This window comes from Cetorhinus maximus, chromosome 17 (genome assembly GCF_964194155.1).
Source record: "Cetorhinus maximus chromosome 17, sCetMax3.hap1.1, whole genome shotgun sequence".
NCBI lineage: Eukaryota > Metazoa > Chordata > Chondrichthyes > Lamniformes > Cetorhinidae > Cetorhinus > Cetorhinus maximus.
This window is the reverse complement of record NC_135895.1, coordinates 18328383-18341642: the sequence shown is the minus strand read 5'-3', so window position 1 is coordinate 18341642 and position 13260 is coordinate 18328383. Positions and strand designations below refer to the sequence as shown.

The following is a 13260-nucleotide window of genomic DNA, read 5'->3' as shown; positions in this document are numbered from 1 at the left end:
TTAAAATCTGGCCTCAAATCTTACCGCCTCTCTGCATCACAAGTTGGAACCCGCCATTGCAATAGTTTCCAACCCCACCCCACCCCCGTCTGCCGCAAGACACAAAAATATATTCTTGAGGGGAGGGAATGAGTGATTGATTTAATAATTTATTAATTCCTTTTGCCCCCTCGAACATCTATTAAGTTGATTCCTATGCTGAGTGCGTTTAACTGTCATCTCTTGGGAAACAAGAGTAAATATTTAGGGGATAACAGTAAATATTGGATCAAACTATTTACAAAAATACATTTCGCCCGTTATGTTCAGTTGCATTGACATTTTCAATGCTCTTCATTCAGACCCTCAGAGACCCGGTGGCTGGGGGGTGATAACGTGAAGTTCTCAGTCTCATGACTGAGATTCAAACTGTGGGAACCTTCCTGGTTTACTGGGTGGAAGTTTGAAAGCGATTTTTACCATCCTCAGCAAACACTTGTCGGAAAACTCGCCCATTTGTGTGGCCAGTTTAAATACACATGCAAATGCAGAAAGTTAACCGAACCGGAGTTTACTCTGCCACGGGTTCAAAGGGATTTCTAATATATAATCAACTTTTCTCTCTCTATTTTTGAAAAGCAAATGCGGGGTTTGAACAATTAAACTTTCTACTTGACAAGTGATTCCAAACGTTTCACCTTTTAACACTGTAAGAAAGTCAGACAGCTTATTTTTAAAGTAAAAGTTGTAAATGGGATTAAGTAAAATTTACCGAGGCAGAATATTGCATTTAACTGCAGTGTTTATAGAAAGGCACATTTCTACACATGTAAAACTCCCCTGGTCCTCAGTTTGCCTCTGATACTGTCTCAGTGGTACATGGAGGCACCCGAGGCCACACATGTGCTATATAGTCACTGGTGGGGCTTTTCACGTGCGGTTCCAGTCGCACAACTGGACATCCCGGTGGGGGTTAAAAAGCTGGGTCCTGCTACCCAGCTGTCGAGGCTATTTGCTTTCCCGCGTAGTGCCTTTCACTCACGGTCTATTTTAAATCGTGCTGTGTCTCACGGTGCCTTCGGAGATCCACTTTCCTCTGGAATCCTTTCCCACACAGGTCACAGCCGAACGGCTTAAAGCCAGTGTGCTTGCGACTGTGTGTGATCAAATTCGAGCTCTGGCTGAAAGCTTTGCCACATACCTGGCACTTGTGAGGCTTTTCACCTGGAAAACAACAGGACAGTAAATCATTACTTAAGAATCGCACCTCTTTATCCAACATACGTGGATAGTAAATTAATCTTTATCCTTTTATTGTATATAGTTAAGCATGATGATACAATTCACATCATTTTCGGAACATGTAGCCACATATATATGTATTTTTATTGACTCTTGGGATGTGGGCGTCGCTGGCTACCATTTATTGCCCATCCCTAATTGCCCTTGTTCAGAGGGCATTTTCAAGAGTCAACCACGGCAATGTCACATGTAGGCCAGACCAGGTAAGGATGGCAGATTCCCTTTCAGTGAACCGGATGGATTTTTACAACAATCAGCAATGGTTTCTATGGTCAACATTAGACTTTTAATTCCAGGTTTTTAGTGAATTCAAATTCCACCATCTACTGAGGCAGGATTTGAACCCGGGTCCCCAGAGCAATACCCTGGGTCTCTGGCATATCAGTCCAGTGACAATACCGCCTGTGCCCCTTATATGTCAACATATATTTAATTAACCGTGAGAAAAAATAAATACCTCCTTTCATGGCGTAAAACCTTTGCGTTGTGAAATCAAAAATAGTTTCGTACGGAATATGCTTACGATTCCCCCTCACACATTGTGCATTTAGGGAACCCCTCCCCGCCCAATGCATCCCGCCTTGTTTGAGTTTTACCGCCTGTTGTTGGCTTTAAGAAAGAAAACCGACTGCACGATCAGGAGCTGAAAATGTGTTCAATTGAATGCCGTGATAATAAATATAAGGGGGGGAGTGAAGTGTCAATTTCAATGCTTAAACGAAAAAAGAGAGGACGTGAACAGCCTAACCTGGAAACCATTAAACACGTTTTCTTCCCCCTCCCCCCTCCAAAAAAAAATCGTTCTGATGCTATCGAATGTTGCAAAGCCTGTGGTCCAATTAAACCCGATGGTGCCAAAGGCAAGGGGCTAATTCCTCTTGTAAAAAGACTGTATTCTAATGAGGTTAAAAAAAAACTCCTGAAACTTTAATAAGATCCCCTGCATAATCTGAAAGTGGTGGTATTCTGATTTAATTAGCACAAAAATAATGTAAATATAGCGCCGGTAATGCGAGATCACTTTCGCTGCAGTTTGTCTGGTCAAACCCATTAGCTTTGAGCTTGTTCTCAGGACTAAGTTTCAGCCAAATTAGGAGATGCAGCTACGCTGGGTAGCTGGTACTTATATAACTCGGCGGCCCTGCGTCTGTTTTGAATGTGGTGCTGATTTTTATTCTCGGGCGGGATGGATGAACAGGCTGACAATTCTTACCCTGGGTTTATTCCAATATTAGTCGCATATTTACCGGAGCAATGAGGTTGCTATATAAACAGTGACCCGCTCTTTACTCTTGGTTGAAGTCCCCATGGTGCAAGTTATTATATTCTGCTTTCTCCTGAATTGTACTCGCACTCCAACATTTTAAACCCTTTCAATATTGATCTGCCGTCTGTAAAAAGTAAATTCGTTACGATTTCGTTGGCACTGCTGTGTTTATTTTCGTTAATGCGAACTGGTAACATTCTTCCTTCACTGAGTTAATTGTGAGACTGTCCTCGCCCGTCACTTTTTCACAGTTTTATTCTTAGTGAAGCGACGTTCAGACTAGAAATAGATCCTTCAACTAACCCAGATTCATCAAATTACACCGATCTAAACCGCCTCCATTTTTCTGAATTAAAAAGGGGAAATTTACAAGTGACAAAATCTTAAACCAAATCAAAACAAACTGCTGGAACTTCGCAGTCAATCCGCAAACAATTGGAAAGGGAGCAGACGGATGTATTAAGATATACAAAGATGTATTAACGATGGATGTATTAAGAGGCATTAAAGATGCTGACAGATATGCTGTGTTTCTCTAATCTTAGTTTCACGTTCTATCCTTTTTTTTTTAAACAGTTTGTGTGGATAACACTAGCCCACATCTAATCGGATGGACTGTGAAACATTAGTGTCGATGCACTAGGTTGAAGGACCCTGACAGACCTCACCGTATTTTCAACAATGTTGCTGTTTAATGTGAAATCAGATCTTCGGCTCGGCCGCCCTGCTTATGTAAAGTCTGCTATTGTCATCTCAGTCTACACACGGCAGGCGATTCGAGCATCTAGTTCACCCCACCACTTTCAAGAGTGATTCACCTGTCATTTTCTCTGGCCGCTAAATCAAGGCCAGGCTAATAATACCAGGTAATCATCTTACAGCGGAGCCGCTCTGTATAAACAGCGGGCGGATCATATTAAGCTACACTGATTGGATTGCCACGATTCAATTATTAAACAGATGCCATTAATGAAATCATTGCCAAACGCCGTTTCTTTCGTCAGTCAATTGTTCACAAAGAGATGTAATATTGTACCGGCATTGAGTTACAGTGCAAACTGTGGAGAATGAAACGCACACAAAACCCAAACGGGAAATTGGGCTTTTGTGAATGCTGGTTGAAAAAAAAAATAAAGGGACAAGACACGCACAGGGCAGTGGAAATCTGTAATAAAAACAGAAAATGCTGGAAATACTCGACAGGATCTTGTGGAGAGTTAACGTTTCGGGTTGTGACCTTTCATCTGAACTGATGTGGGACGTTTCATTTTACATATTATATATATATATGTATGTATGTATATCGTGTTCACCAGAGTGCCAAGTGAGAATTATTCTGAAAAACTTGAACATTAATTGAATGTCTCGCCCTCCCCGGACTGATCAGAAAGTTTACTGGCTCCCTTCCTATTCAGGTTCAGATCACTGATGTTTCTTTTAAAAGTTGCACTGGAAGTAAATGGCCTTTCATCTCCACGAAGCGTTTGCCCGGCTTTTCCTCACCTGTGTGAATGAAGGTGTGCTTTTTCATGTCTGACTTCTGGTGAAATCTCTTCCCGCAGTACTGACAGGGGTAAGGCCTGGTGTCCGAGTGAATCAACAAGTGTGTGGACAACGTGGAAGATCTTTTAAAAGTTTTACCGCAGATCTTGCAGTCAAAGCTCCTTTCCTGATGAAACGGAATGAAATTGCAACGTGAAATTAAAGCATGGTGTTACAGTTTGTCACCCCGAATAATAATTTGGATGGTACAATACACTTTTAAGTGACATGCAGACAAATACAGGGTGAAGACGTAACAAAGTTCTAATTCAGTGAGAATATTTCTAAATTCTAAAAAAAATAAGCACATGAGAAATAAAGGCGGGAGTAGACCATGCGGCCCATCGAGCCTGCTCCACCATTCAATAGAATCATGGCTGAAAGTCTACATCAACTCCGTTTTCTGCCCTATCCCAATATTCCTTTCTTCCCTCGAGTATTCAAAAATCTATCCACCTCAGTCTTGAATATACCCATGGACTGAGCTTCCACAGTACCCTCAGGGGAGCAAATGCCAGATTCACAACCATCTGGGTGAAGACACTGATCCTCATCTCAGTCTTGAATGGCAGGACACTTGTCCTCAGATTGTGTCCCTAATTCTAGACAGTCCAGCCTAGAGGAACAGCCTCTCAGCATCTACCCTATCACCCCTCTCATCGTTATATAGGCTTCAATGAGATCACCTTTAGTTCTTCTAAATTTACACTCTTCTAAACAATATAGGTCCATTCTACTCAATCTCTCCTCAAAGGACAGCCTCTCATCCCAGGAATCAATCTAATGAACCTTAGTTGCAGCCCCCCCTCCCTCACCAAAGCCCTATATAATTGCAGCAAGACTTCCTTACTCATACTCCAATCCCCTTGCAATAAAGGTGATGCCTTCCTAATGTTTTATTCTACTTGCATGTTAACTTTCTGTTACATGTACACAAGGACCCCAAATTCTTTTGAATACCAACATTTAGTAGTCTCTCGCCTTTGAAAAAATATTCTGCTTCTCCATTCTTCCTACCAAAGTGGCTAACTTTGCACTTGCCCACATTATATTCCATCTGCCAGCTTCTTGCCCATTCACTTAGCTAGGCTATATCCCTTTGCAATCTCTTCATGTCTTCCTCACAGCTTACTCTCCCACCGAGCTTTTCATAATCAGAAAACTTGAAAATATTACAGTCATCTCTTCACCTGTTATTGATATGGATTGCAAATAGTTGAGGCCGAAGCACTGATAATTGTGGATCTCCTTCAGTTACACCCTGCCATCCTGAAAAATTACCCATTTATTCTTATACGGTTTTCTGTTTGTTAAATAATCCTCATGTCATTTTAATATATTACCCTAAATCTCATGGGCCCTAATCTTGTGCAACCTTTCATCTGGCATCTTATCGAAAATCCTTCTGAAAATCAAAATATACTACATCCACTGGTTGTCCTTCATCTACCCTGCTAGTTACATGCTCATAAAACTCTTGATAGATTTGTCAAACATGATTTTTCTTTCATAAAGTTGCGTTAATTCTGTCTAATCATGTTGTAATTTTTCAAGTGCTATGTTACCATGTCTTTCATAATAGATTCGAGATTACATTCAAAAATTATCATTTTAAAGTGATTATAAACTTAATTGTTTTAAAGGTGGCATTGAAAAATAACTAGGCAAAAATGCTCAACATTGCCTTTATTTTAAATGGCTTATTGTCTGGTCTACTTATTGAATCAGTATAGAGGAGACAATTCGGTCCATTGTGTGTGTACCAGCTCTTTGAAAGGGCGGCCCAATTAAACACGCTCCCCTGTTCTTTCCCCATAGTCCTGCAAACTCTTCCTTTTCAAGTGTATATTCAATTCCCCATTGAAAATTACTATTTAATCTGCTTCCACCAAGTGTTCATATAACAATGCTTAACATTGCAAATAAATACTGCTGCAATAATATTCATACGTGGGTTCTGTCTAAAATAAATGAAAAGAAGAATTAATTGCTTCGAATGCATGGAACATTGCTCTGCTGGGGGTTGCTTATATATGAGTGTGCTTCACGTTCAGTTGGATGATGCTAAGAGTGGTGTGCTCTAGCAGGCAGTTCCAGTTTTCAGGACTTCCCTTACCTGTGAGTGCACTGCTTTGTGCTGCTCCAGACTGACCGCATGGCCAAATGTTTTGCCACAACTGTCACAGGCGAAGGGGCGGGTGCCACTGTGAGACCGACGGACATGGACTTCCAGACCGTGAGGAGTGGAGAACACCTGTTGCAGAGGCAGGAAAAGGAATTAGTGGCTTCCTTCAAATGATAAAGTAAACACGATGAGCAGACTCAGGCAAGACTGTGAAATGTGAAGGGTGGACCAGAGTCATACTGCTAGCTAAACATCTAAACCATTAATGCAATTGCATGCACATTGACAAAAATTGGAAACTACTACTGGTTGACCAACACTTCACCCCAAAAACACATCAACAAACATTTGTAATCACTTACTGGGGGGAAGGATACAATACCCTCCAGTTAAAAACTGTTAAGATGCATTTAAAACATTGAAGGGTTTCACCCCATGTGTACTTGTGAATTAGGGTTCTGATGTTAAAATATTAATCTTTATGTTGATTTGAATCTTTTTTAATATGTTTAACAAATCAAGCTGCATATAAATGGTCTCGGTTACTTACACACCGCAGCTTATTTTGGGAAGGTTTAAAAAGTTGTTCAGAATTTTATACAAGCGAAATAATGCCGATGCTGGAAATCTGAAATAAAAACAGAAAGTGCTGGTAAAACTCAGCAGGTCAAGCAGCAACTGTGGAGAGAGAAACAGAATTAATGTTTTGAGTTTAATGTGACTCTTCTTTGGAACTGAAGGGAGGTAGAAATGTGATGGGTTTTATGCTGTTGAAAGTGGGAAGGGGGAAGGACAAACAAAATGGAATAGGTTAGAGGGCGGGAGAGATTAAATTACAAAACTGTCATGGAACAAAAGGCAAAGGGAATGGTAACGGTTATAGTAAAGAAACAAAGCATTAGTCCAGAGTGAGTGTTAATGACAGAATAATGAACAGTTCTGTCTGAAAGCAAAAAAAAACAAGATACAGACTGGCAATCAAAATGAAGGGCCGAGTTCATGGCCTGAAATTGTTGAACTCAATGTTGAATCCAGAAGGCTGTAAAGTGCCTAATCAGAAAATGAGGTGCTGTTCCTCCAGCTAGCATTGAGCTTCACTGGAACACTGCAGCAGGCCAAGGAGTGTGAAAGCAAGGTGGTGAATTAAAATGGCAAGCAAACGGAAGGTCCAGGTTGTGCTTGTGGACTGTGTATCACAAAGTGACTTGGAACATTAAGCCTGTTTTTCTCTCTCCACAGATGCTGCCAGACCGACTGAGTTTTTCCAGCACTTTCTGGTTTTCAGCAGAATTTTATCCGTATGAGCTTATAAGTTTGTCAGTTATTTGGGAAAGGCATCAAAGCATGTGAGATTATCTATATGATCTTATAACTGCAATGGTATTATTTTAACATTATTTTATGCAGCACAATACCAGGGGATTTCCAGCAGTTTGGATGAACAGTATTATAACGCCATTGGGAGGACTAGATGCTTGTATGGCACCTTCACCTACAATGGCAGGTACAATTGTTCATGGAGACCCTCCATCAGAATCTGTTCTGAGGAAATTGATTTATCTAAACCATCAAACCTACTCTCTCCACAGTTGCTGCCTGGCCTGCTGAGTGTTTTCAGCAGCTTTTATTTTTATTTCAGAACTTCCAGCATTCTGCAGCTGTTGTTATATACCCTATGTTAGTTAGTATATTTGGGCTCCATTAACATGGTTTACAAAATCAGAATTAAACCGATAAAAAAGGTGGAATTAAAATGGGCAAATAAATTGCCCTGTTGAATACTGCAAGATAAGGAAAATTACGACACAAATCATATTGTGCTCTCCACTAAAATAATTGATGCCTTTGCCGTTGATAGTACCCCCAAGGCTTCTCAACAGACTGGATTTAATGAGACCAGAACATTTAATGCTGAATGAAACTATAAGAAGCAAAGAAAAAGATTAAGGGTTGATTATTTACAGAAATAGTCATTTGGTAGTACAACACTTGAGAGTATTGATGAAAAAAGAGACATTATTGTCAAAGCTTTCTGTCTTGCACTCATCAGGACAATTTGCAAGAATACTAAATGTAAAGGGAACAACAATTTATACTGTACATGAAGAGAGCGCTGACTGGTTGACACATGGATTCTGATGCACCTGTTGCATTCTCCATTGCAACACTTCTACCAGTCAGAGTCCACTTGCTAACCAATCAGTACTCTCTTCTCATTCAGTATAAATTGTTGTTTCCCCTTACATTTGAATCAGTGCAAGACAAAAAGCTTTGAGAAAAAGATCTCTTTTTTCAGCAATTTACAGAGATCTTATCAAAGGATTCTTGTGATGTCATGAAACAGGAAATGAGGTGATAATAACCACATGAACAAAGCTAAAGTGGCTCCAGGTCATCTGATTTCTCCAAGATGAAATTATTGCCTGCAATTCTGTCAGCTCTGAGTCTTAGTTCATGCTCACTTTTACTTTAATTTTCTCTCTTTATTTTTGGCAACTGCCAGTATTGTACTAGTTACAAATGGGGTATAATACTCCATGTATCAGATGTATGATAATGTTCACAAGAAGGCTATGTGAACATACCAACAATTACAGATAGGACAGACCAGTCTGTCCCACACAATTGTGATTACTTTACAATAGAATTACAATACAATTCTCCACCCCCATCCAAAACCATTTGCTCACTACAGGATTATTGAGGGAATAATCTCCAATTAGTTCCAGGAAATAAATCAGTCCTTTCATCCGAATGCACATTAGAATGGACCATATAAAATCACTCTACAATAGATGTAGGACACATGACAAGAATGAAACTAATGCAGTGTTTATCATGTTAGTGCCACTTGTTTCCTAACTTAGGAGCCAATAAAATTTCTGACTGTGAATTTATTTGCAGGAAAATATGAAGCATTTTATGAGTGGCTGCTTGCTGGGGATTTGTTGTGTCACCAAGAGTTGGATTAGTGAGGTGTTGAAGCATCTTTGCTTAGTTTCAGTTAATAATTTTAATTCCAATACTTTTGAGGCTCTTTGTAAGGGAGAGGTTGCTTTGGGCCAACTAAGAGTGCTCAGTGCTTTATGGTGTTAAAACTGTCCATTGCATTTCTTCTCCATTTTTTGCAGTCTCCTCCCCCTCGGTCGATTTTCTCCAATGCCTCACTTCTTTCTTAAAGGAGCCAACTCTTTACTGCTGTAACCAGGCAAGTACAAACATCTGGAGCTGATGTTATCATGTGGCAGTGGGATACTTCCCCCTATCTCACTGCTGGGGGCTATAATCGTCATAATCTGCCTCAAAGTATCTTGTTAGTATTAAGAGTTATGGGTGGGGGTGTGGGGCGGGGGGGTGGTAAAGTGCATCACCACATGATAAGAAACACCTTGTGGTGGTGAATGACAGACTGGGCATACCAAACCAGTCCCTCAAACTGCTGCATTCTGAGCCCAGCATTACTGCTACGGGGAGGGACTGGAGTCAAAGTTATAATCCTTACCTGTGAAGATAGGTTTTTTTTTTGGCTAGGTAAGTGAATGAAGGGCTGTGGAACAAAGGCGGCTAATTGGAGTTGAGGCACAGATCAGTTATGATCTACTGAATGGAGAAAGAGGCTGGAGGGGCCGAATGGAATGCTATCCCCGGGCATTACTGCAAACATCCTGGCTCTCAGTAATACAGGGAAGGCGTAGCTTTAGATCGGACACAGTGAGTGGCCTGCGGAGAAAACAGAGGGATGGAGAAAACCCTTGCAAAAAAAAAAATCCATAGAATGCAACTAGTCATCGGGCAGTGCAGTGTGTCACGGGGATAAGACTACAGATTTAGAGGAGACTCTCCAAGGGGAGGCTGTGGGAATGCAGCGTCACTGGGGGTTGTGCCATACCTTGCTGCATTTGATGCATTTGTAAGAGCCGTTGTTCAGGAGCAACCGGGTGCAAAGAAGCTCCGACTCCGCTTTGATTTCGCTTCTTTTCTCGTGGAAGCTGGAGCCGCGCTCGCTGTACAGACTGGGGGCAGTGCCAAGGTCGCTGTAGAGGCCCGAGGCGGGGACGAGGTCACTGTAAAGGCCAGTGGTGGAGTTTCGTTCACTGTAGAGCCCCACGGCGGAGCTCCGTTCCAAAGCTGGAGAGCGGTAATTCTGCACCAGGTACTTCAGCTCAGAGCCTGTGTAACTATTCCATCCGTATTGCTTGAAGGATAACGCAAATGGATGGCTCTCCTCCATAGACGGGGAGAGAGATTTCTCAGAGACTAAACGAAAAAAATAAGAAATGAAATAATTCCCTGTGATATTACAGTATAATAATTACATGCTTAATTAAACATGCTTACATGCAGAATAAAGTATGTTTTAATTACAACGTGTAAGAATTGGAAGCATACAATATTCTTCTGAATTTTAGAGGTACTGAACTGGTCAGAAGTCTATGGACATCATAACATGGAGTTTTGAAATAGGTGTTAACTGTTAATTCGACAATAAAAGTCTCGCTCGGAGTAAGGCAGTTATCAGGTCATTAACTAGCAGTACAGCGTTAGGAAATATTCGCCCTGGTAGCTATTGTGATACATGATACGCAGTTCTCAAGACGCTCTTTTTAACGAAATTCCGAATCTGATTAAAATATTTACCATTTGTTGGAAAGTTACAAAACCCATCCAAATTTAGGACGTGTTTTTTCCTCCCCCTTCTTTCTCTCTTTTTCCCCCTTATTAATTGCAATTTGATAAGGTTTGTCTAATTGTATAAATGTGCCTTACTGGAGGAAATTTGGGCAGTGATTTCTTATCAGCCTCTTTCCTACTTGGCTTCATCTGCCGCCGAACTATATCCTATCATTCTATATAACACACTGATCTGTTCAGCCGGAGTTGGAGTCGACAGTCGGAGATCGGCGGCACTGTGTGTATATATGTTACCTGGTGACGCAGACGGAGAAGGGGGTCTCCAGAAGTTCTCATACTCGGGGGCTCGGCCACAGACACTGCCCTCACAGCTCGCCGGAGACTCTGGCACGTCAGCCGCTTCCACCAGCTGAGGTTTCGGCGAAAATTTGCCCTTGGAGTCCGCACAAGGGGCATCTGGGCAATAGCCAGCATCTTCTGATATCCTGCTCTCTGTAATCACATTTGAGGGAAGGGGGAAGGGTGGGGAGGCCAATTGAACTTATTAAACCGGCGGCACAATTGTAGAGAGAAAACAGTTTGCTGTCATCAGATTTTAATAAGTCAGCACTAAACGCAGTCTCTGTTACTAGCAGAAGGTAGGTGGACAAAGGTGTACATCAACCAGCGGTGCAACCATCGTGCCCTCGATAATAAATTAGGTTGATTGCGCAACTTTCATATTTCAAAGACTTTTCACATGTATAAATAATGATGCAATTAAAAATGAAATATTAAAAGGTTTGTATTTCTACAGAGCTTTACGTGTCATTCAGGAATATTTCAAAGCCACCACTTAAAACTGCGGGCGCCCTGTTGTTCGGTTAAAAATAACCATTATAAGGCGTCCCCTAAATTATTCACACCTTCCTTTAGCCAGAACTGTTCACAAAAACGTCCGCGATGAAAAAGCACTGATAAACTGAACGGTTTTTGGCAAGCAGGCAAAGGCGACAGGGAAGCGCAGAATCTCTAAAATATATTTAAAGCTACATTGAGTTCACCAATAATCCGAGGCGGAGACTAGAGAATTGTAAAAAAACTCGAATATTTCAGATTTTTACCCAAATTGAGAGAATTGATTGGCGAATTAAAAACAAATTAGGCGTTATTCTAAAGTTTTTAGTCGCCTTTCGTTTACACGTTACTGAGAAAATGTGTAAAAGAAAATCTATAGTCACAGCACAAGGACCGATAACATCCCTCGCTTGCAGTAACACCAGTTAAAAGCTGTTTGAATTAAGCATTTCTGTTTTACTCGGCTTACCTGAGCAGATATCTGCCAGGATGTGCTCCAGCTTGTTGTTGTAGACATCCTCAATGTGTCGATGCTGGTGGTAGCTGTGCGCTTTCTTGCTCTTCACCAGGAATGAGCGGGGCATCTCGCAGCCTCAGACAAGGGAGGGGGGCAGATCCGCTCTGCGGCTTGGAGAAAATCAGTTTCGGCAGCGATTGAATCTCTTTTTTTTGAGAGAGAGAGAGAGAGAGAGAGAGGAGTCTTCGATTTGAGCTCTGTCTGATTGCACATCATTGGTTAGATATAGGCTTGGGTTGACTGCACTCGGCGCATGCGCAGGCGGGCTGGCCGTATACCAGGTGTTGTTGGGCCAGGTGGTAACACAAAGCTCGCCATACAAATCCCTGCAAGCTGATTGGGCGGGGCACTGCCTACCGCACTCAAATTAACCTTAGGTCTCTTTTTCTCCCACTGGGAAATCAAACCGACAGCGCCCGGGATAAGTGACACTATTTATTCCACTCTGTTACACAATACTCCATCAACAGAATGGTTCTCTCTGGACCTGAAATGGAGCTCGGCTTCGCAAAGACTAGTCACTGCCACAATAAACATTGCAACTGCATTCTTTACCATTTAACAAAGCTGTAGCAAAATGGCAAACACAAATCCTTGGAGGACTTAACCTGTGTGTTAAAACCAAATTTAGCAAAATGGCAAACACAAGTCCTTGGAGGACTTAACCTGTGTGTTAAAACCAAATTTATTTACATTGCCTGTTCCCTTCTGAGACCATAGCCTGGAGTATATGATGTTAAATATCGCTAAGTAATTCGACAGCGGATTATAGTTCGACGCGGCTGCCTCATCGTGGTCACTGAGGGTCAAAATATAAATGACTTGATGTTAACTATTGATGTAGAATTTGGTTTTTTGCCTAATCTTGATTCAAATTTCAGTGACGCTTAAGCAATGTTTTATTTGCTCTTCCGGCTAAAAAATGAAGGGGAAAAAAAAAACAGTTTTCTGCATGTTGTTAACTTTTGGAAGTTCTGCTTATGGTGTTCAGGTAACCTGGGCTCTACCCGTAACCTGTGCATGTGGGGCGCGGGGTGGAATTTGTGTACAGAATAGGAG

The 13260-nt window shown here is 41.5% G+C and overlaps 1 protein-coding gene across 1 annotated transcript; it reads right to left on the bottom strand.

Annotated features, from left to right (window-relative positions):
- Positions 1-894: 894 nt before the first annotated feature.
- Positions 895-12347, bottom strand: gfi1ab (growth factor independent 1A transcription repressor b). Its single transcript, XM_078560788.1, has 6 exons — positions 12154-12347; positions 11142-11339; positions 10105-10472; positions 6207-6344; positions 4052-4217; positions 895-1203 (listed from the first exon to the last, which is right to left on the bottom strand). The coding sequence occupies exons 1-6, from the start codon at positions 12266-12268 to the stop codon at positions 1025-1027; spliced, it is 1164 nt and encodes a 387-aa protein (XP_078416914.1). The 5' UTR covers positions 12269-12347; the 3' UTR covers positions 895-1024.
- Between the last annotated feature and the right edge of the window lie 913 nt (positions 12348-13260).